Source organism: Ptychodera flava, chromosome 11, assembly GCF_041260155.1.
Source record: "Ptychodera flava strain L36383 chromosome 11, AS_Pfla_20210202, whole genome shotgun sequence".
Lineage (NCBI taxonomy): Eukaryota > Metazoa > Hemichordata > Enteropneusta > Ptychoderidae > Ptychodera > Ptychodera flava.
In genome coordinates, this window is record NC_091938.1 from 15,049,470 (window position 1) to 15,075,700 (window position 26,231).

Consider the following 26,231-nt stretch of genomic DNA (forward strand, 5'->3'; position numbering starts at 1 on the left):
TTCTATTGTCCAACCTTGCGTGAGACATTTCATGCATAATCATAGGAATTCACGAGACATGCGGATGCCTGGAATGGCGTTGCCATTGAATTTAAACAGAAGAGACTCGAAAATGTAAATTTGCCGCCAATTTTGAAGAATTACACCTCCGGTAAATCGTGGGAATTCAAGCCCAAGTGGCGAAATTTTGAAATTTGGCGAATTACTAGAATGAAGATTTACAGTAACCGGTGCAAATTATAGAAACATGACATCGTTCTTTCTCCCACAAAGGCTTGCCCTCAAGCTTATAAAAGGTGTCTAAAATATGGATAGAATACAAAAATATTACATTTACACAAAATACACAAGGAAAGTACAGAATTTCAGAAGAACATAAAGTGGAAAGTACAATTTTTGTTTGTAATTAGAAACATGACATCGTTATTTGAAAATAATCGAATAATGTATGTGTTGCAGTGCTGATAGCAGATGTATACAAGCTGTATCGGGCAATGTCCGCGGTTATGTTTGTGATCAAAAGTTTCTCCCAGTGAGATCCGTTTCTAGAACAATTTCGATTACCATATTGACGATGTTCAAATTTAAAAACTAACTATTCAACTCTCCAACCCCCCAACCCTTCGTATCGGAGACGTCTTACGCGTAGCACTGCAGCGTCGGTAATTCTCGTAGCTCTATAATTATCTTCTCTTAATAAAAAAACAACACTCCCAACCCCCAAACCAACCCGCGTAGATGAGGCTTCGTATACAATAAAGACAAACGAGTGTAAATAATTAGATTTCTCTGTGCCCGGATTCTCCACCATATCAAATTGTAAAGGAATGTTCTTGCTGTTCTGACAGGATTAAGAGGAACTTCTGACCACAGTACGCGTAGATGGAGTAAATATATAGATCAGGCGACACAGGAATTAACGTTGCGCTCGAAACTTTATTTCCTGGGGCAACCCTTCGCTCCGAGAGCCTGGAGATATGCTCACTCCAAGGCCCCCAAGGTCCGACTCCCAAATTTACAATACTTTGTCGACAAGAAAACTTGCCAACGCTTGTTTCACAATGATTAATACATAGTATGCATGAGACATGTCACAACACCATTGTTTTAAATCCAAGCTGTGAAAATATGAAAAGCGATACTTAGCAGCTACAGTTCTGATAAAAGTTCGACTACATTGTCTTTCTATTGTCCAACCTTGCGTGAGACATTTCATGCATAATCATAGGAATTCACGAGACATGCGGATGCCTGGAATGGCGTTGCCATTGAATTTAAACAGAAGAGACTCGAAAATGTAAATTTGCCGCCAATTTTGAAGAATTACACCTCCGGTAAATCGTGGGAATTCAAGCCCAAGTGGCGAAATTTTGAAATTTGGCGAATTACTAGAATGAAGATTTACAGTAACCGGTGCAAATTATAGAAACATGACACTGCCAAACTCTCACGTAAATTAGAACTACCAAATAAAGGAGTCGGTAGCTGTTGACTCGACAATGTTCCTTGACCAGGCAACCTAAAGTTATTACGAAGGAATAGGCCATTGTTTTTGACACGTGCTAGCTCTAAAACATGTTACCCTGTCCCATTACCAAAACAAACAAACAAACAAAAAACAAAAAAAACCCAGGCCAGAGTCTTTGCAGTGACTTCGACACGTGACAGCACTATACAACATGTGACTCTGTCCCATTACGAATGAGTAGGCCAGGGGACTTTGACACATGTCAACACTACAAAGTGTGACCTTATCTCATTACGAAGCACTAGGCCAGGGAACTTTGACACATGTTAACAGTATAGAGTGTGACCATGTCCCATTACGAAGCATTACGCCAGTGGACTTTGACACGTGTCAACATTACAACGTGTGACCTTGTCTCATTACGGAGAGTTGGCCAGGGAACTTTGACACATGTCAACACTACAACGTGTGACTTTGTCAAACTACGAAACACTAGGCCAGGGGACTTTGACATATGTCAACACTACAACATGTGACCATGTCTCACAACGAAGGAATAGGTCAGTGCCTTTGACACGTGTCGACACTCTTAAGCCTTCCTTATTTCCCAACACTTATGCCTTGCCCTGTTTCGTTCGGTAGAGTGGCCCCTCTTATCCGTTTTCCAATGACCTGACTTTCGCACTGAAAATTTTGAACAAAATTCTCCCGAAATAGCGAAAGGGGGAAGCAAAGCAGGCAAACTCGCATTGACAGATCTAATGTAAAAAACAGTCCTCGCATAAGGTTTAAGGCAAAATGAAATCCTAGATCTTAAAGTAAACGATTTTTCACAGATTTTCTGTTTGCCAAGTGTTTTACATTGAATATATCACAAACACAGCCACAACTTTTGTGACCAGAAATTTCCAAAGTAATTCAGAAGGAGTTTCAGGTGTCAAACGCATCTCTTAGAGCAAAAGATGATATTTATTCTTGCATCACATGCTTGGGACACAATTCATCTCCTCATTGTTGCTTGGGGAATACGTTTACAAATGTTTACCTTTGTGTGGAAAACCTACCTTCTACCAAGATGAACCAAAGGAGTTGACACAATGAAGGTTATTAAATTGTCATAAGTAAACTTGAATTTATTCCGAAAACTTTAATTCAGAATTATTATACTAAATTGTCACATCACCTGATAATACAGTCTGGTTTGCGCGCTATTGGGAAGGTCACATTTAAAGCTAACGGTATTCATTACAAATCTTTGGCAGTATTCAGCATTGAATAAAAGCAACTGGCTATCAAAGATTTCCAAGAGCTCCAGCTATTTTGTTGAATTGAAGCCGCTCCTATTTGAATGTCTGCCGGACATTTATCAGTTATCTTAAGACCGTCCCAATAGCATTCGCGATAGGAAAAGAAAGTTTTACTTTTAAAGTTACAAAATTCTGGCAATCCCACCAGAAAGATTGAATGAGAAAGGAATCATTAAAGCACATAAAAACAAAACATCATCAATAATAATGCTGGTCCCGTTTAATAAAATTCCGTAAATGTCGGAAATATCTGATTCAAAACAGACTTCTATGTTGAATGTATATACTGCAAACAAAGCGCAAAATTCAATCAACATGTTCGTAACCCCCATGCCAAGCCTTATTCATAGAAATTCGCCTGAAACCCGCATAGTACTTCATCATTGAATGCGACTTAAGGTATACAACAACATTAGACACAAATTTATCGCTATTATTGTAATGATAGATTCTTGTTCAAAATTTCTAAAAGCAATTTATTCTCGTTTGTCTTGTCTCGCCCTCAGTGGCTTTCTTCGTGAGTTACAAATCCTTGCGTCAATGACACTTGGACAGCTTTGTAAGTAGTACGACAGTGGCACGTTACATTCTTAGTTGGTGATTTGATTTGAATCATAGGTTTTCTAGATTAATTTACCAATTACGATTTTCTCTGGAATACGACTCAAGAGTTACGCACTAAATACTCACGGCTCGCCGCGGCCGGTATCAAGAGTGACGTGCAAGGGAGGGCGGTGTGGACATGTAGGAAATATCACAGTGTTCTCACCCACCGTACCGCACTGCACCCAGGCTACGCGCTGGCCGATATCGCCAGTAGTGCCTAACTCACCCGCTGATGATTTTTAAACACCAGAGTGTGTATATGTATATATCAGAGATAATCCTTGCTCAAGGAAATTATGTCAAAACCTATGAATCAGATTAGATTACCGTCCCTGAGACGTAACATGCACCAGTGCAATGGCAAATGCTTGCAAAATTTCACAGGTCCATCCCTATCTGATGAAACTTTTAAGTTCAACTTCTCGGTTTTTTCTTTCGTTTCTCTTTGATGCTCGGGGTAAAATGACTGACAATATGGCTCCGCTGCAGCGACTGCCAAAGTGTCCACTCGTTGATAAAATTGTGCTTACGTTGTGATTTTCGGTTCGTTATTTTGGATATATTCACGCTGTCATAGTAGTGGACAAATGAACTGTTTGATACGCCAAACCCGAACAATTTTATTTCATCGCACACATGTAGGGCTACTGCCGCAGTGAGTGCACCTGAAAAAAGAATAGACAATAGTAATCAAAAATCAATGATTTCGTGGAACAGGTCAGTTTAGAATAATATTACTGGCTTAGGATATCCGAAAGCGATGATCGGCGTGCACAAGTCATCAAGGCTGCCCTTCATTTCACCTCTACCATAAAAATTGCGGATTTACTTGAGTAACTTTTCAACTTAATCGATTGCAGAACTCGAATTTACTGAAAAAATATCGAAAGTGGGTCTGTGATGTACGCAGATTGAATCTCCGCCGCAGTTCGAATGCGCTAATTATCTGATTGTCGACGTCGGTGCAAAGAATTGTAGGAAATACACGCCGACAAGAACTCTGACTACGAGGGCGTCATCGCACACCACATTCTCCTTGCATGCAATGTGCGATGACGCCCTCACTTAGACGCTTGCGGCTTTCCTCGCGGAAACTACTTTATTTTATAGTCTTAATTTTGCATAAATGTAAATGATCAGTCTGGAACTGATGAACAATTCGAATGAGCGATACAAATTGTGAGAAAACAAACAAGTAAACTATTCCTCCAATGATGAAAGATAGTTCTTGCCGTTGACAGGAACCCTATAGCCATAAACACTTCATCACCATGGACACGTCGTTCGTTATCAACACTACAATTTCAAAGACCCGATGTAATGTCTGTACTTCATGCACAATCGTTCAGGTTAAGGTTCTCAAGATAGCACTTTCAGCACTAAGAAAAGATTACATAATAACACATTTTTGGCATTAAAAGGCCCTTCTCACCTGTTGATGGGAAACGTCCCTTTCCATTGAGAAAACGCACCTTGAAGTATCTGATAAAATCTGGATGTAGTATTCTTACCAGTCTTGGATTGAGTAGTGAGCCGTCGCTGATATTGGCCGGTGGTTTGAGAAAATGAAACAGACAACCTGTAACCCTGATATGGTAATCTTACTTACCTAAATTAAGGTATTATGGTTTTGATCCATGCAGAAAAGGGATATTGAAACTAGATTTTCAATTGAGAGAAACATCATCGTTACGTGAGGACCCGATAAGCACATCTTAAGGTTTCGCTGTAGCTTCAAAGGAACAGCTGAGCATTCATTTTTCTCCAACTCCATAAAAATGGGAGAAGTCGTCAAGCAGTGATCATATACGTTAACCTATCAGTGCGTGTCAAGTTAGCTACTCTGACATATTGTAAAGTGCCATCCCTATCCTATGCACGTATCTCGAAAGTATGGCCGGAATAATTTGCTTATAGACATGCATATTCGGGACTTCACAGGCAAAACCGTTTTTATTTCATAAGTCGTTGATTATAGAAATAACGGGCGACGCGCTGACCATTAACGTTTATTTATTGGCAAGAGCGAGAGGAAAGCCAAAAATAAACGGGTGAGGCTTGCCGAGCCCGTTAATTTTGGATTTCCTCTCGCCCGCGCTCATAAATAAACGTTATGGTCAGCGCGGAGTCTGTTATTTCAATGATATTATCTACGAACACCCAAAACCGTCAAAATTTACGGAAATTTCCCATGCGAACGACAATGGGGCCCCAGAACTTGTCGGTGAGTAGCGCACACGCTGTAAAAAAACTTTGCAAATGCGGAGATTTTTTTCAGAAAAGTGACTAAACTTGGCCCACAAGTGTTCCATTTTATTTTGTGATTGATTATGATCTTTGTACAAATGCAATTTACGTTTTAGCCGAAAAGTTACGATATTTATGATATTATTCATATTTACGGGCACATAAACAAACCATTATTGCGTATTTGTGGTCGGTCACATGGTTCAGCTCGACCAATTTAAATGCAACAGACAGGGCAATATAATTATGGTTACATAATTTCACTTATACGTCGCTCTCGACCAGAAAATACTTTCTGGGAGAATTTATACTAGTGGTTAGAATTTTGCACACACTTTTAAAAAAGCAAAAGAAAATTACTCACGATTTCGGTTTAGAAGCCATGCTACCGTTTACTAACTCCTCTAGCCAGGAAACGACGAATGGCGAAGACATATGGGTTATGAAGTAAACATTCTGAATAGAACAATCGACAAAATCGAGGAACGTTATTTAAGGTCGAACAAAAAAGATTGTGCTGTTCCGATAACCCGACCTACCCTATTTTTTACCTGCCGACCCTAAATTTTTGAGCTACGTAAACACGGAAGTAAAAAAAGAAAGAAAAAACCGTAAAATCACGCATTTGTTACTCCGTATTTAATTTTTGCTTAAACGAGGATGTCGTTTATGTTTTTTCCTTTTGTATGATACATTTCTCTTGAAAATGTTGTGGCCAGTGTTTGATCCTGCTGACCTACCCACCTTATTTTTGAAAACCATGTTATCGGAAGAGCACAATTTATTTTGTTTTGGCCTTAGTATAGTTCGAGCAGCATAACAAGTCTTCAACCGAAGTCTAGAGTGGACCGAACTAAAACTACACAGCTCTGTCATTTTTTTTCTTCAAGGTAGTATATGCGCCAATTGAAAGTCGAAGACTTTAACTTTTGCTCAAATTTTCCGTAAGGAATCTTTCAACCATTAACTTTCAAAATCAAGAATAAAAATCGGGGTCACCGAGCAAATTTATGTACTAGAGAAACCCAAGATTTGCCGATATTTAAAATTCAAAATGGCCTCCCTCCCTGTGTTAACGCAATGGAGAAAAATAAGATTTTCTATTTTCAAAAACTTAAGTTATCCTTACTCTAAGGATTTCAAAATTAGCCACCACAATTGGTAGATCAGAAATGAATTGTAAAGGTTTGAGAGTCAAAACATCTGTCCCAGACGTGCGAAATAACAGTTGACTGCTATGTTTTGTGTACTGTTATATTTTGATGGAGTCAAGAGTACATAAAAAGTAGCATCGCCGCTATTTTCGTGACTGCGGGTGAATTGCAGGGATATAGCACGTTTCTGACGAAATTTAATATTCGTTTGTCCTTTTGCAAGTAACAAAATCTTAATTTAAGCTAAATGTAAAATTAAATCTGTCTTACCGTTATATTTGTTAGCTCTTTAACATACACCGCACGGACAAAAGAGTTGTAGAAATTGGTTTTACTGCCAACGTCTTGTTCAAACCCATGAAGTCGGACGGTGTTCACTCTACGAATATACATAAAAGTCAACCACAACTAAGAAATGCGAGTCATCTCTCACTTCCAATAGTTTATAACAAAACTCTGATAATGATAAAAGTTTGGATTTCGCAACCAAGTATTCTACAACGCTTACAGGCAAGCCTTGCCACTTCGATGCCTGGTATGCATATGTTTTTTTACACTCACTAAACGTCCAAGTACAAGGGAATAAATTAAATATCATGTTTCTGTTAGTGTGCCGGACTTTAATTTGGATGTGTGTGAGTCAATAGCCATCTGGTCGTAAAGACATTAATTTGCACTCCAGACTGGTGATAGTAATCTCTGTCTCAAGGCTTACAGGTCAGATATATTTCGGTGTCGGTTTTCTGTTGTTTATCCTGTACAAACAATCCAGTCATTAAGTTCCTTCCTGTTAATGATATGAAAACATTTAGTGTGTGTAAAAAACATGCATATCAGGCATCGAAGTGGCAAGGCTTGCCTGTAAGCGCTGTAATTCACACCATGGCTATTTTACGTATAACTAAGGACCGTGTCTTGGTTGCGCTGGAATAGATGAGATTGTGGTCTCATTTTGATGAAAATATCATTACTTGAATAGGTAGGTTACGCCTCGGGAACAGATGCTCGGCCTCTCAAATTAGAACGATTTTTTTTTTGTCTACCGCTTGTGGGAGTTTATTTTGAATCTTTTGGATTAAGTAAAAATTTTCACCGTGTTAGTTTTAGTGAAAAATTTAACTTCCCCATAGACTGCACACAGATATGGCGGCCATTTTGAATTTCAAATGTTGTAAATATTAGGTAGTTTGTTTATCTATTACAAAAATTGGATTTACCGTGCAAATTTTGTAATAGATAAACAAACTATCTAATATTTACAACGTTTGCACGGTTACCCCTATTTTTATTCGTGTTTTGTTATGAGAATGGATGGAAGATTCGCCGAGGAAAGTTTGAAGAAAAGTTTAAATCTTTCACTATCGATGCGAATAGTTTGAAGGTTGTATTACGACAATTACGACAATTTGTTGAATTATTTAACTAACCACTGTAAACGATTAGGAGCAATAGATGAATGGCTTCAGAAATAAACAATAAATCTGACTCATCCCGCGTTCTGTTGCGTTGACATGGTCAAGGAATCAAAAAAGTCCTAGGTGATGTTATAAAGACGTGCATGCTAATGGATTATCCATATTCATGACTTTACTAGTTTGGCTTTGGTTTGTAATGCTTCTCTTTGAGCCTGACATGTTCAAAAACACCACCTTATAACTAAAACATAGGACAAACTTAGTCATGTTAAGATGCAGCCACAGAACTTCTTAATACTTACTTTGAAATTATGTTTGACACCCGAAGAAGTGCATGAATTGGGACATACACAGTAAGGCGAGAAAAATGTAGAGAAGATAAAATACAACGTACCGGAACACATACTCATAAGAGTCAATCTCGGCTCCAGCTTTTGACCCTAGCAACACTCCACTGTTTCCCACAACAGCACATCGAGCGCATTTGTCCGGTGATGCTAGTTTTATTATTGGAGTCGTGGAATAATTGTCATTGTTGACCAGACGAATCAGGCCTTGCAACACAGGATGAGGGCAAAACATGAATGTACGCAAAGCATTATTTAGACCGCAGGAGCTTGCAGCGTTGCTTGGATGGTCGATCGAAGGCTTCACACTTCAATCTCGGGCCTTCGATCGACTATCCAAGCAACGCTGGAAGCATAATGTGATTAAGACATTACAGATAGCTAGAAAAGTTCAGTAAAAATACTTCTTATTTACTCTATCATCTAACGGGTGAAAGCCCAATTACAGTATGAGGTACCCATCACCCGTTACCCAATTTAGCAATCAGAAATGCTGTGCCTTGTCAGAGTCTCAAACTGTCAATCAAGTGAAAATGAACCCGCTACTCTTGCCATACTATCGTCTCTAACTTAGTATCATAATCCTTTAATCGTATAAAGTCTCTCTGCCCGCCAAAATTATAATGACGATGACTGTTCTGTCGAGGTGAAAAAATAATGCAAACTAAAGGTACAGGGAAGATCGTCCAAGGCGGACGGTTGTCTACATGTTAGTTTAATTTTTGTGTAGCTCACAGAAATTGTACAGATAGCATTTTAGTATAAAAAATCTTTTCAGTGTTCGGATAGAGGTGTCAAATTAGGGACTGGTCAGTTTCTTCAGCCTAGGGGGGGGCCGATGGATTCATGGGGGGGGTCACCCTGTTTTTGACTTTGGTGATAGGGGGGGTCACCATGTTTTTGAAATGCCCAATAGGGGGGGTCAGTGTGTTTTTGAATTTTGACACAGGCTCATCATTGCCTAAAATGCTAGTGTCAGCCACAAAATTCATCATTCAGTTGTATTTTTTGGCGCGCCCTTCGGGCGCGTAACTTTAATAATCAGTCATATTTTTCAGCACGCCCAACTTTAACATATCAAGCATACATACATAAGAGATATCTGTATGTTCAATATTTTTCAGCGTGCTCTTCAAGCTCATTACTTTAATATATCATACATCTTTCAGCATGCCCTTCAGGTGCATGACTTTAATATACAAGGCATATATATCAGAGATATCAGGATGTTTCATATTTTTTGGCGCGCCCTTCTGGCGCCATACTTTAATAAATCAGAGATATCTTGATGTTTGCTAAGTGAAAGTGTACCATTATGAAATCTGCATTTCATATGAAAAGGATGACAAAGTCCTGATACTTTTCTGTTCTCTCTGTGAGAATTCAGTATGAGAAAGCAACATGTACAAATATTTCACAATATATATTTGATACAGTGACTTATTTTGGAGATAGAAAAATGACAAGATATCTTTCCTTCTCATTGATGCAATTATTTTCCTTTGTTTCATAGGTTTTCTGTAGAAAGATGCTTTTTTATGAACAAAATAACAGTTAAAAAAGGCAGTTTTTGTCATTATTAGCTGTGCTTTTATGGTTTCAATGTTACACAAGAAAAGGTCCTCTCAGACACTGTACACATCAGCTTTGGCTAAAAAAGCTCTCTATGGCTCCTCAGTAGATTTAATTGGATGGTTAGCAAGTCTTAACACCCATCAAAGTTTTTGATTCACTGCTTTTTCCTCTTTGATATTAATGATTGACATCCATTTCTGTACAACAGTTCAGGACATCTGGTTAAGCAGAGAAAGTGTGAAATACATTCACAGCTCATTCAAAATACAGCTCATTCAAAATGTACTGTATTTAAACTTTAAGATTGACACTTTGAAATTCCTATCTTACAACTGACATGTCAACAATTTCACTAAAACATAGAATGACTATTTAAAATATAAATATATGTAAAATGTAAAATATAATATATATATATATATATATATATATATATATATATATATATATATATATATATATATAATATATATATATATAAAATTTATGTCCATCTTTTGTTTTACCTTTGTCGCGCCCGGGGGGGGGGTCACCCTGTTTTAGAAATTTGGAATAGGGGGGGTCACCCTGTTTTCAAAATTTTGAATAGGGGGGGTCAGCCACTTTTTGACATCGGCAAAAAATAATCCGCCGGCCCCCCCCCCCAGGCCGAAGAAACTGACCAGTCCCTTACTTACACGTATATGCCTGATGAGATCTAAACAACGACTCTAGTTACAGTTCCGTCTGTTACAAACGTCTGTGTGCCGGCTTCCACTCATTCCAGTCACGGTTTACCTGTGCCTCTCATAAAACTGATTGTCATCCGTCTGCATACATCGTATTTAATTTTGTCTATCCAGAGCGTTGTTTAGACTGGAAGGTCCGTCGCTCGAGGGCGCTCTCTACCCCCCCCCCCTTTAACCCTTTCACCACCATGGTTTGTCCAAAATCCATTGTTTTCTATGGTAAAGTTGGACCTGTACACAGGGAACTGGGGGTGAAAGGGTTAAGAGGAAGGGAGCTTAGGGAACGTCATCGAGCGACGGATCTTTCAGTCTAAGCGCTGTCCTAGTTAACTTAAGTCTCCGATTAGATCCCATTAACTCGATAAGTAATTTGACACCTATATCCAAACACTCAAAAGACTTGGTTCTTTTAATCTACTATTTGCGTAACTTTGTATGTTGCACAAAAAGAGTAAACGTAACATACAGACAACTCTCCAGCTTTGATATCCTATTGTCTTTCATGTGGTTACAAAAGATGCAGCAAAACACATTGATAAATTATCATCGTCTTGTCAAAGTCTCAGTAATTTGCACAAATACATGTCACCGCAAAACTTACCTCTCCTGTCAAACATTCTTAAGCCCATCAGACGATCGGGGCATAATGTTAAATTATAAAAATTTCCCCAGTTGTTGATGTCATCTTTATCTAGGAACAGCTTGATGCGCGGTTCGAATCGCTGGTTGAACCATTTCGAACGTCCTGGAACCTTGCGAAAGCTTTTTGCACAGTTCTATAAAAGAAGTTATATATATATATATATATATATATATATATATATATATATATATATATATATATATATATATATATATATATATATATATATATATATATATATATATATATATATATATATATATATATATATGTTATATATATGTATAGGATAAAGCCCGAGTACTCGGGCTCTTCTGGTATATAAAGCCCAACCCAACGATAAAATGTCGAGGCCGCAGGCCGAGAAATTTCATCGTAGGGTTGGACTTTATATACCAGAAGAGCCCGAGTACGAGGGTTTTATCCGACTTAAAAGCTATCGCCAAACTGATATATTTTCGTTTTCAATGTGTTTACGTCAACCGTCCCCTTGTCAATGTAACATGTTTAGAATATGAATTAAAACTTTTATTGTGAAATAGCCTTCCAATGTAATGGAATATCCTATAAATGCCCTAGGGCACAGCAGATTTTGTGTTGCAGCTGGTTTCCGCTGTGTTACCAATTTGAATATCAAAACGTACCAGATGTCTACAGAATATGACATGTTCACTTTTGATTGGACAGTACTTTACTACGGCGCCGTCATTCGTTTCTGGAATTTGGTGACCAAGGCTGTACGAGTAAATAAAATACCCTGAATTGAGCACTCTGATCGGTCAATCAACAGTAGATAGTTTTTAAATATATATATATATATATATATATATATATATATATATATATATATATATATATATATATATATATATATATATATATATATATATATATATATATATATATATATATATATATATATATGTATGTATGTATGTATGTATGTATGTATGTATGTATGTATGTATGTATGTATGTATGTATGTATGGTCATCTTCAGTGGTAGAGTGGTATATTGGTTCATGTATGTATGTATGTATGTATGTATGTATGTATGTATGTATGTATGTATGTATGTATGTATGTATGTACATAAACTCACCGGTTTGCTGAAAGACTTGCTTAACGTGGGTGGCCTTTGATATGTGTATAAGAGCTGAGGGCCTTTTTTCACCTTTGGAATGTCATCTTCCGTTAAATTTAAAGGGCCGTCTACATGAAGGACTCTCCTCAATTTAAGGTCATCTTCATTATCTTCCTTCAGCGCGAACACTGGCGGGGATGTCAGGGCCGCAACTGTCTTCGGATTGACCTCGAAGTTCAGCTTCGGAATACTGTGAAAAATATGAAAGACGGAATTGACACATACGACATCAAGTATCAGGTATTAATTTTCGTGTGATTTTCGGCCGAGTTGACACGTCGCCAAAATATGCGCGTGAGCAACATCCAAGTGTCTTCCGAGCTCCGCCGAAAATCACACGAAAATTCATACGTGATACTCAACTATTAGGATTTGTGAATAAATTTTACTTTGCTTGCAAAAATAAAGGAAGAGCTACAAGTTCCCTAAATACGATTACTTCACTTTGTACTCAAGTGATTTAATCACTTTTGTGTGTACAGCCCTTCTTACCATTTGCGTAACTGACTGAGCTAACGGGTACTTGCTCATGATTCGTCACTTGTAATTTAAATATGCCCAAATATGGTCAAAGGGGCGTTCCTTGGTATTCAAAATGCCCATGTGAGGGCGCTGTTTTTAAAAAGTGGCCACCCACTTAAAATATGTTAGATTTTCTCTTTCCATGGAACAGGTGACAGTATACCTTTAAAGATACAAGACAAGTGCTGATGGTGTGAGCTGCGAAACTAAATTATTTATAATCCCATCTGAAAGATAACCGGTCCAGCCAAATCGTAAGTAAGACTGTAAAGGTATTTTACTCACAATCTTGATGCGACAAATATGGAAACCCCATGACGGGACACTCCCATCTAAAACTGTGCAAAAATACCCGACTTATGAGCCATGAAGTCGGGTATTTTCATCCTAATTAAAATTGTTTGCAATCTTGTCAGCTTAAATGTATGCGGTAAGAGATAGCGATAAGTGATTGTGTAGGGCAAAGCTCAAGTGCCTAAACACTTTACTCCTACAGACAATCATTTGCCATTGAAGTTGTTGACTCAGTGTTATGTAATATCTGATTTAACTACTTAAGATTGCATATTATCAGTGCAGAAAGGGGACTGAAATGCGCTGTTTTTTAAATGCAAGTGTCCCGTAATGCTATGTACAATGTAGTATTCGTGGCGAATTAATTCGTCAATTCCAGTAAAGACAGCGTTTCATGGGAAAATGCATTTTAGTGTATCAAAAACTGATAAGAACAACATTAAACTCCATGTACCACACAACACTTAAATCGATGAGGTCAAAAATTTTTGAATTACATTTTATGAGGAAAGGCTGTATCACATTACACTGTCAGATGCAGTTATAAGCTAGGCGGTAATAGAGGGATCAACTCTGTCTGCAAATGTTGAAATGGAATAGCATAATTATGTTCGTTCTCTCAAATGAAATGCCCTGCTCGTTCTACAGGTTGAGATATACGGAAATGTAATGCAAAATCATGCACAAATTTTAGAACAAATTTAGATCCTACCAAGTTTCGCTTCAACAAATATGCGAAATGTAACGAATATGTGATTTAAAACACTTTGGTAAAACTATGAAGAATGATAGTTTGATGAATGACTCACTTCCACAATACAATGATGCAAAATGTCTTTTATTTTGCAATTAATAATGCATTTATTTATTATTTTATTTATTATTTATTATTTAATTATTTTGCAAATATTTGAAAGTTGAATGTCTTTATGTTAATATGCAGGAAATTTTTGTGGTGACCTTGGTATACCTCTGACGTTATGTCGCTATGCAAACACAGTCTATGCTAATTGCATGATGGAGCTCCACTGTTTGGATTGTGGCTGACCGTGTATATATTGTCAGCTCGGTTTTGAAGAGCGCCCTCACGTGGCCAAAATATAAATATATGATACCACTGACGTCATGTCGCTATGCATAAACCTTCTATGCTACAGCGCAATTCATTATGAAACCTAAAGTCAGTGTGTGATACAAACACGTTTTATGTTATTAGTTGTTTACAAAAAGTTAGTATAGGGTCAATCCATCTGGCAAGGAAACTGAAAGGTTTTATAATGTTTTTTGTTGAGAACACAGAAACTTTCAATCGTTTTACGTTTATGCACAGAGTAACATAGACAGAGTGGCAACGGCTATTGTTTAAGGCGTGAAGCGGTTACGTGACCCATCCATGTTTGCCTCGCCTCACGGAGCTCTTGGCTCTCTTTTCAGAAGAGTGCCGACCATGCACCCTTCGGTAATTTTCGGATTTTCACCAATTGTTAAGCGAAAGTATGTTCGACAAAGTTTGTGTTATTGTTGTCGTGTGGTGCTGATCGGAATTGATGTGCTGGCGAAAAAAGGAGTGTTTTGAGCTTCAGGAAAGTTGGTTTTACCGTTTTAAAAATTCCTCTCATATTTTTATGAATATATAATGAGTGTGTTTGAACCAAATTTGAAAGTCTTTTATCGATACTGTCTGGTTTTACTCAATGGTTTACGGTCAGTCATACCGTCTTTTACACGTGCGTCAGGAAAGGACATGTTTATGAAACTGCTGGCGTGTTATGTTTTGATTGGCGTGAAGCAGTGTTTCTGGCCTGAGAGCTCACAAAGTAACTATGGTTGCTACGCGACTGGCAGTACGATGCCATCTTGTCGTATGTTTCGCATAATCTCGTGTAATTATCAACCACAAACAAAGCCTCCAAAAAGTTTAACACCTTTGAAGCTCATTTTAATATGAAAAGCCAGTAGTCTACCGAGACGACCATGGAACAAAAGGCATGCAAACGTTGCCACTCTGTCCATGTTACTCTGTGGTTTATGTGAACTCATAAAATATGTTTAAGTGTTCACGTGTTTATTTTTTCTCACGCCTGCTGTATAAATGTAAGTTCAGTTGTGTGTTGTTGCTCGTATTTTAACCAGTGCACAGAATTTTTCAACCTTCTACTACTATTAATTAAAGGAGCTAAATCCTGTGCCACAATCATCTGATCATTTCTTATGCCCTGGTTTATCGTATCGTTTGTCTACGAAGCCAACAATCTTTCAATCACCGACATATACGTTTGGCCATATACACATTTGGATAGTATAAAGCAAGGCCATAGCTTTAAAATAATTTTAAAAAAGGCAATGAAACAACATGTACCAAAAACACCCGGAAAGTCGAGATGGAAGCACTAATACACATAAAGCGGCGCTTATAGCTGTTCCTCACTATACCAGTAGGGGAAACTATTATCCAAATGCTGTTGCTAAGCGGCTGTTTACATAAGCAGAAACAAAGTTCGGCTGTACAATAAAGACGACAGTCCCTCATAACAGTTTCACTACTTGACTGTTGCCCTTTCGATAAACAATGTTGCCTATAATTTATACTATCCCAGCCTGAGGGTTAAGGAGTGGCTGTAAATTATGAATGCGAAGCAATGTTCAACTCCAGGTGGATAAGGTGTTATAGTCTAGAGAAAAAAGATAAGATAAAATAAAACCTACGATAAAACGTACTCCTTCAGGAAATACTACTCCTGACAGAAGTGTTTGAAGACAAATAAAGTAAGCCTAAATATCAGACGATGGTAGAAAATGTAATTATAGCTTTCGAGATGGTAGTTTCTGATGCTGCCGTAACATGTTTGTTACACCATGGGGGTCGTTTTTACCTCCATGGTTACGATGTGGAGATAGAAGCGAGTCGCGATTACGTTCTGAAGTAAAACCATAACGAGTGGTTCTAAGCCAGCTTTGCACACTTCTGGTGTTCCTCGCCTGAGACTTCATGAGCTCGACAGGTTTGAGTATGTTAAGGTTACGGTCCAAGTCGTTGCAACATCATTATAAAACTACAACTGCGTCATAAGGTCAGGCGTGTTCATGAAAAAATGACTTTACTGTTCTAAAATGACAATGCAATTGCGTTTTCATTAAATCCTTCAATGTAAATCCAGTAAAAATAGTGTAAATACCTTGATATTGCAGCAAGCATACACTGAGGGAGAGGGCTCGAAACAGAAATTTGTTTTCAAACTTCACTGAAATCAGACTAGATTGAGGCTGCATTTACACACACCTCTGGGGAGGGAGATTCTAAAAAAGTTCGCAGATTTTTTTCAAATGCCCCCTAACAAACTCACAATGCATTCAGGTCCCCCTTATGACTTGCTATAATTTTAAAGTCCCCCTCCCTCAAAGAAAGGCAAAATGTGGCCGTTATAGTGCTTCGTCTAAAACTATCAAATCATAATACATGGGAGTCTACCTTGCAAACTGTTAAAATTTATACATTAAAAACAATCTATATCTATACATTTATGTGTGTTTGATAATTCATGTAAATGTACTTTGCTTGAAGAAGCATGTTAAAAGTGCACGTTTGTACAAAAAAAATTCGATTTGGATTTCATCGATAATGTTGATTCACTAAACATTGCAGTCTATGAGGAAACTATTAACAACTTTTTCCAATATACAACTAGTAATAGCTGTGCATTTATAAATGTTTGATAATTGATATAAATGTACTTGATTAGCATACGGTGGTTTCAAGTGCATATACAAGAAATTTGATTTTGAAATTTTGCCGAAAACATTACGGGAAAGCTCCATTAACTTTGGAATACCCCACTTCTCTACTTTGTTATCAGAGGATTAATTTCACGGACCTGCCTTTCCTACAATGGCAGCAGCTGAATAAGATAAACGTAACAATGGAAGATTAACACCCTGGGGGATTAAAAGTCTTCTGTTTGTCACCCGAGTTGGTCAGGCAAGGACCCGGTTTCAGGTACCATGCAAGTTAATGCAGTCTTTCCCTAATGAATGTTGAGACACTATACATGGGAGTCTATGATAAAACTGAATATTTTTTTTGCAATACGAAACTTACTATACTTGTGCATGTACAAACGTCGGATAATTGATATAAATATACTTGATTTAATAAATTTGATTTTGGAATTTCACGGAAAATGTTGATTCACTGTACATTGGAGTCTCTGAGAAAACTTTGAATAATTTTTACAATACTAAACTAATTAAATCTGTGCTTTTATAAGTGTCTGACAATTGATACAAGTGTACTCGATTCAAATAGGGTGCTTGAAAGTTCAAATGTGGAAAACAAATATGTCAAAAGCTACTAAAAGCCCAGAACTGTAGCCCTGTTGGTTGGCCAATGATTAGATATGCACAAAATGCTGTGTTAATAATAGTAAGATGTATACGTCAATGGGCATTAAAATCACACAGTTTAACGATTTAAAAATCTTCTCAATTATGTCCTTGAACTTCGGTATTTAGCATATAGCTAGTGTGGACCATGGAGATTGTTGACAGTTTTTTTGGGTTGAGTTCTTTTGCAAATGAAGTGACCTGTGTACGATGAAGGGGCGCAGAAAAATGTTCTTTTCGATGACAATAGGGTCAATGATTGTGACATTTGGTATTTAGCATCTAGTCAACATTAATCAAATAATTGTTGAGAACTGAGAATCAAAGATGACCGCCAGATCATTATGGCTTTAAGTTATAGGAGTGGTCAACTCACCTGAAATAACTGTTTTAAAGGTATACTGTCACCTGTTCCAATTTTGCCATGGAAAAAAGAAAACCTAACCAATCACAGATTTTAAGCGGGGGCCGCTTTTTAAAAACAGCGCCCTCACATGGGAATACTAAGGAATTCCGATTTACCATATATGGGCATATTTAGATTACAGGTGACTGTATACCTTTAAGGTTTGCCAATGTGCAAAGTAACAATTCATTTGGATCAACAGTGTTGGGATGGCTGGTAGGTTTAGGAGGTGCGAAAATAACTCTAAACAGTGCAAGTACTGGACCGTTTCAAGACTGTGGCCTCAAAACCCTAATAAATTTAGTGAAACGAAAGATGTTCATGAATTTTATAAACTCTAAATTAGGTGAAGTTATATATGACATGAACGTTTGAAAACAGTTTTTAGAATGTGTTCACATTCCAGGAACGGGATTGAGACCTTTCTTAAACACATACATTAATTTTCTCCACCAGCAAGCCTTTAGCCCTGTAGAACCAGCTTTAATATGAAAGACAATTAATAACTTGTAAAATTGGTTTCGTGAGAGCATGAAGGCCGCACGGTGCATGTTGATTCTATACCAATTTGCATAAAAAATACATGTAAAAACATACCAGCGTTGTCAAAGCGCTGCTATGTTTTTATGTGTATTTATTATGTAAATCGGTATAGAATCAACATGCACTGCCCGGCCTCAGTGCTCTCGCGAAATCAATGACACATTTGTCATCATGTGGTTGTTTATTAACGAGAATATGATTTACTTCATGCTAAACAATCTTGATACATATCTGTTCACTCATGCCTGTCTGGTCTTAGTTCACTTTTTGATATCTAGTGCTGTAATGTTCACATAAAACAATTAATTGATACGATTATTCCTGACTCAACAAAAAGCGTTTGATCTCGTAAACTATCTAGAACGATCTTGAAAGAAAAGCTTAAAGTCTGTAGCTTAAGAGCTGATGCCTTGACTTTGTTCAGTCATGTCTTTCCGACAGAAAGCAGTGTGTGGTTTTTATGAGCGGAAACAAATCCGACAGGGTCTTTGTACATGTGTTAGCGTACCCAAGGGGTCAACGCTAAGCCCGCTGCTATTTAATAGTATTATAATCACATGCATTAAGATACATCTAAATGTGAATTAGAGATGTTCGTTTACAACACTATAATGCACATCTTGGCTAAGACTGCAGTCGAATTAGAATATAATTAAATATTGACCTGGAACACGTTAATAATTGGCCTTTACACAACAAAGTATACCCAAATACTTAAAGATAACCGAGTGCATACTGGTTCCTAGACTGCAGGAGGGGTGACCTTTTTACCTTCTAGTCACTAATATGTTTTTGGTTTTGGCTAGTCCAATACTGAATGTTAAAATTTGGTGACAATGATATTATATTGAAAATATGCCATGGGATAGAACTAATGAATGGTCAAATCTCTCTGGTTGAGTAACTGATCCTCTACCGCAGTACAATGAGTTGACTATAGTAAGGAGATCTACAAATCTTTAGAGCCTTTAAGCGTGTAGCTGTAAATTTTACCTTCAAATTTTCACACATAATTTTACAAGTTGATCTAATAGCGTTTGTAATGTTATTGTTTATATCCTCCTTTTTAGCTTTTAATGTAAATAAGTATTGTTCATGCTCGAGCCTTCTGAACAGAGGCATATATCTATCAAGGCTATCGAGTTGAAATACAAATAATTATTATCATTCTTTTTCTTCTTCTCATTATTATTATTATTATTATTATTATTATTATTATTATTATTATTAAAATAATCATCATCAAGATTTTACAGTGGTTTTCTTTAAATATTTCCGCACGCTACTTCTCAAGGAGTCCAGCAGAGAAATGTAATTCCAAAGTGCAACAGAATCGTTGTTAACAAACATGTCGCTGGCGGCCTAGGGTATATTGTTTCTTTCCTTAACTTTGCTCATACAAATCTCTTAGATCGTTCAAATTCTACAAAAATTAAGTCCACCACTGACGCTAACAACAATCTCGCATTTACTTCTGGACTTGAACATATGAACTTTAGTAGCTTTTGTAACATTTTAAATCGAGAAGTGCGCTATAAGACAAGGGCATTATATGAAAAGTGTAAGGGCAAACAGGGTTGACTTGCACAAATAACAGTAATGCTCCTTTATGAAATAAAATTAATAAAGGTTATCATAGGAATTATGCCTTGTCACATTTTTATGTAGAAATTAACAGCTTTCAAGATTAAACTCTCTTATTCGATTAACAATTTTTGGTTGCCAATTTGATGTTTAACTTCTAATAACTCATTTGGCAAGAGTTCTTATTGTGTTAGCAGTTTTTGAAGTTGTCGCCTGAAACTCATAAAATACGTTGAAACAGCATAGGGTGTCAGTGTCAAACCTAAACTTTTCGGAAAAAGTCCCTCAGGGCCCCTCCACGGACACCTGTTTTTCTTAAGTAGGAGATACAATACTTTTCAGTATGCTTACCCTCAAACTAACCCTAACCCTAATTCTAAACCCCTCCAAAAGTTGTATTTGATGAACTTCTTCCAAGGAAAGTCCACGATTAAAGTGATTTCAAGGTATGAGGGTTCCTAAACGAAGTCTTGCCCAATTTTCAGGATATTTCTTTCCAACGCTTGAAGCCCTGAATGAAAGTAACAAGTTAACATGTGTTTGCATGTAATCCAGGATGTCCAGTGAACTGCCGAGTAACGGTCTTACACCGTAAAACTGGAACTTCAGAACCGTAGCTGATTTAGCACACTGCCCATGCTATCTTTCTGAACGGTGTTTCTGTAATTTTGAGCTTTAAATTCCAGAGTAGAGAACAATCATGATAAATATAGTACGTTATAAAGGTAAAATGGGTGTACTAAGGCGACCTATCTCCATTAGTATACAGTATCAGTACGTAACGGTATGCTTCCCTTTTGGCCTCGAAATAATCAGGCGATGTAAAACAATGTCATTAATTGGCTTATGGGTGGACCTTTTGATATTCGGGAGGGAGGTCTGAAGATTGATTGACGAGCTTTACTTGTTTTCTCCCTGCTTCACTCTGATTTTTTTTAACTGGGCATCTCTTTTTCACTTTCCCTGGCAGGGGTATCGTTTTTCTCGCTCATAGGTACGCGTCTAAATGCAAATATTCAATGTTTTTTTGTTTTGTTGTGTTTTTTTTTGAAATGCTTTTCTTAGATGACATGACAAAGGTAACGCTTGAAAAAAATTACACAGCATAAGTTTGGCATGCAACTATAGGCATACAGCATCCGCTTCAGTATGCTGGAAGATTACTAATGGAGGACTACTAAAAAAGTCATCGCGGATTCAATCGCCCTCCGCGTTTGAATACGAAGCTTGGCCCAGGTCAATTGTGGTCGCCACTAGGTATTTGCCAACCATTTGTTGACCCAGACTGTTTACAGTGAAATTATTTTTGACAAGTGTCGGCCAAAAATGTTTACAGTTAATTTGTTAACCACTGCGGACTCTAGGAAATCGAGATATTCTCGCTCTACTTCACTGGAAAACACGACGGCAATAACACCGTATTTGGACGAATGATTGGGTTTGTTCATTTCTATTAACACCGGGCTGCTGATGCATGGATCTCAAAATTTAGAAAATTTTTCATTGGCTTCATGGTCAAAGATGTAGATTGTCAATCTGTTCGGCAACTTTTTATACAAAGTTAATGAATTGCGTGTGAAAGCCATGCTGTCAGCGCATGGATTGATTTCTCAAAGTCGCCCCTAATCCATTGTGCACGATGCATCAACAAGACTGTTACCATTTGAACAAAATATTTCACAATGTTTTGTCGCTAGTTTTAGACCGATGTAAAATTTATAAATGCAGAAAAAGTAGTAACTAGTTACAGCATTCAAATTATGCGGAAAACGAAAAGACCAATAACGAACAAATGTTTGAGGCCATAATGTGAGGATGGTCCACCTATATATTTTGCCTTTTAAATACAAAAATTCTGTAAAGAGAAATTTTGCAAACCAATCAGAAAATAACTTGACAGTATCAAGTGCTCTTCCCTATATCTATGCTCAGTGTTTATCTTGACAACATACAGTCCATAAGTGTACAGCCATGACAGTCGACATTCACAGTCATTAATGGCTGTGAATGTCGATCTGTATCATTGTGGAAAGTATATTCATTAAATATTTGTGTTTCAAAACTCATATTTCATACTATGCTGACAAGTAAGAAGGTCTCTGTACTATGTTTAACTTATCGACCTTGGAGCAACGTCACTTTTATCTTGACATGATGTGTTTACACAAGTGTGCCACTGGGTTTTATAATTTACGCGATGTTTTTATCAAAGCGTTGCTTTTATGCACCTGGCAAAATTTTGTGCACCTGTCCTACATTCAGACCATCCCGTAGCCGAATCGTTTTTTAAATTTTCTCCATACAACAGGTGTATAAGCAATTTTAATAAATTGGTTCGCAACAACCATAATATTGATATTTTTAGTGATTCATTTTGTACTGACATTATGTTATATTTTGATGACTGTAACGTTCTTGCTGATGTTTTTGCTTTCTTTTTATTTTCTGTGAGTATCCTACGCTCGATTTCAGTTTGTAAACATTTTTGTTACTTTTCGTTTGGTGCTGGCTTGTTCACTTTTACGCAGAATTTTTTAGCTATTTTCTTTTGAGTTGTTGAGGAACCTCTAAATGGGAGTTCATCCTGTAGGACTTCCGAATAAATTAATAAATAAATATTAAGCGCAAACATCTACATATATGCTATTGAAGTATGCCAGCTGTGTTAACAAGTAAAATACTTGATTTACGGAGTAAAATCATGATCGATACGTGAGTCAAACATTCTAAGCTAATATCGTGATTATACTTACACATCAGTCGACACAAGCGGATACCTGTGCAATAGACATTATTTACTTTTTATATCCATGTTACATAGGTCTCTTTCAGTGTCGACATGTATCACTTATTGTACAGTAGCCCATAAAAGACTTTGGTGATGCAATATACATACGAGTTAACGAGGCTAGGCTCAACTAGTGCATAGCTATATTCTTAGCTCCATATTGTAATTGTGCTGTGCGGTATTTGAATTGTATTATGTTACTGGAAGTTATAAAATATGACAATAAAATGATGATGATGATGATGATGATGATGATGATGATGATGATGACGACGACGACTGAAATATATTAGTACGACAGGAACTGTCGAACAGACAGCAATATGCAACCGATCCGCCGCTACTCAGCTGTTGGGAACAGACGAACATGTGACCAATCACGTGCCACATTTTCCCCGTCGCCATTTTGGCTTGCTTGTAGCATCATATGTACAGCATTTTCAGTAAGCTCGCTAGGACTTGTAGCGAGGTATTCAAGTTAAGTTTGACCATGACAAAAATCAAGCGCGGTTTTAACAAGATTTGCCATGCGGTTGTTGTCAGTTACACTTCACAACATAGTCATTGTTACAGTTTATTCGAGTTCCTAACATTTACAACTACCATAATTCGAAACAGTTATCAAATAATAGAGCAGTCATGAAAGTGTAACTGACATATCTAGTACATGTTTTCCTGGTACACCCCATAAATGTTTTACAACCGAGCACAGATCTTAGCAGCAAGTTGGTTCGTGTCATTCGTATTTCAAATATGAATCGTTTGTACAATAAATGTATAACAAACAATCACACTGTGAAAACACGGGTTGATGTGCGTTGACGTTTAAATTCCATGCATTCGCTGCTCCAGTGACATCTGCAGACTGCAGATGTATCATGACTTAATCTACATTGCCTCCTATATGATTGCTCAGTATTCCTAAGATTTGGTGAAAATTATGCTAAAATCCAAAACATGGGTTAAAATTTACATTTTGTCAACAATTCTTAGAGAAATCCCTACATTAGGCCTAAAGGGTTGGGTCAAAGCCGCGGTACATATATGTATATCATTCGCGCGGCAGTGTGCCCCCGGGCTGTACTACCACTTTGACTTATTTATGTATCTTCATTGCAGATATTGAAATATGCCTGATCTTGTGTGTTGGAGTATAACCGAACTGTCATTTCAGTCGCTAATATTAAATATAAAGCCGTTAATGAAACAAACTCGGTTGCTGAAATTGATACTCACAAGACGTTGAACTTCCATTGTCCTGTAGAACGATGACATTGCAATATGAAGTAACAGGTCAATGTGCCGGCAAAAACAAGTGGTAAAAGAAAATATTTAAAGGTTTTCATCCTTTCATGACTCCCATACGTATGAATGCGAAAGACAGTCCTCGACGTGTGATCACCATTCCACCTTGAATATAATTATTAACCATAATAATTTGCATACACCCTTTAAGTTGTAGAATGCCTGCCAAAGTTTGGCTGTGAGACAATGCAATGATATACCGTGGTTCCAAAATTAAATGATTCTATTATTGACTGCTATGCTTTGATGCAGTATGGCGGTTGGATTATATCATTGTGACTTATTTGGATATGAGGAGACAATGTAATGAGAGTTGATGGTATTTGATGGTGAAATAATGATAAACTACAGGATCAAATTTGATCACTTCCGGGTGACGGTTCTGCATAGTGATTTGCCGCTGCTAGTTCGGCTTTCAATAGAGACATCATTACTTTTAAAATCGCGTTTAACATTGTTATTTTAGTGCCAGTCAAAGTCTCTATCGGAGACATTGCCAGCCATGGGTTGCGTTCCTCTGGGTCACTGGTAAACGACACAGAAACGAATTATCTGAATTATGTAATTGACTGCTTACAAACAATTTCTAAACGCATGATGGCGCTACTAAAGACACGATTTATAAGCTTGTTTCGCCATATGGGTAGTATTTTGGCATATTCGTTGGCCTGGTACACATCCTTGGTTAGTGAAGTTGATAATGCCTCGCTCAACGGATATTGGAGTGTCCTAGGTATAGTAGCGTACAATAAAGATACGAAGGCAAATGATATCGCATCGACTTGTACCAATTTTTACATGTGTCATGAAAATCATTTGCCAAACGCTATACCAGAGTGTAATTTCTAAACGTGAGAATTACACAAGGAGCATTGAATCACGACAATTCATTTCTTGCGTTTTTCGTTCATTTTGACAATTCGATACATTGTTCATTTACGTTTAATTGTAATTTGACTATTTGGAATAACAGGGTACTGTCGTTTTATATCATTCTTTTTCTGCTGTCTACACATGGAGCGACCCCGGATGATGAATATGCTTCAGTCCCTGTTTCAGTCTATAATATTTCAATAAAATCGTGATTTGATACCAACAGTCTCCAATACCTTTAATTGAAACCAAACAAAATTAAAACACACTCTTAAAGCGAGAATAATTGATTGAGAACAACCTCTTTGAATAAAGAGAGGAAATTTTCTGTATGTAACGGACGTACATAGATACATAGATACATAGATACATACATAGATACATACATACATACATACATACATACATACATACATACATACATACATACATACATACATACATACATAGATAGATAGATAGATAGATAGATAGATAGATAGATAGATAGATAGATAGATAGATAGATAGATAGATAGATAGATAGATAGATAGATAGATAGATAGATAGATAAATAGATAGATAGATAGATAGATAGATACATACCTATATATATAGATAGATAGATAGATAGATAGATAGATAGATACATACATACATACATACATACATACATACATACATACATACATACATACATACATACATAGATAGATAGATAGATAGATAGATAGATAGATAGATAGATAGATAGATAGATAGATAGATAGATACATAGATAGATAGATAGATAGATAGATAGATAGATACATACATACATACATACATACATACATACATACATACATACATACATACATACATACATACATACATACATACATACATACATACATACATACATACATACATACATACATAC

At 37.0% G+C, this 26,231-nt stretch overlaps 1 protein-coding gene across 1 annotated transcript; it reads right to left on the minus strand.

Moving 5' to 3' along the window:
* Positions 1–2,577: 2,577 nt before the first annotated feature.
* Positions 2,578–24,640, minus strand: LOC139143049 (CMP-N-acetylneuraminate-beta-galactosamide-alpha-2,3-sialyltransferase 1-like). Its single transcript, XM_070713226.1, has 8 exons — positions 24,388–24,640; positions 12,593–12,824; positions 11,449–11,623; positions 8,592–8,751; positions 7,053–7,161; positions 5,993–6,084; positions 4,814–4,920; positions 2,578–4,046 (listed from the first exon to the last, which is right to left on the minus strand). The coding sequence occupies exons 1-8, from the start codon at positions 24,495–24,497 to the stop codon at positions 3,796–3,798; spliced, it is 1,236 nt and encodes a 411-aa protein (XP_070569327.1). The 5' UTR covers positions 24,498–24,640; the 3' UTR covers positions 2,578–3,795.
* Positions 24,641–26,231: the final 1,591 nt, after the last annotated feature.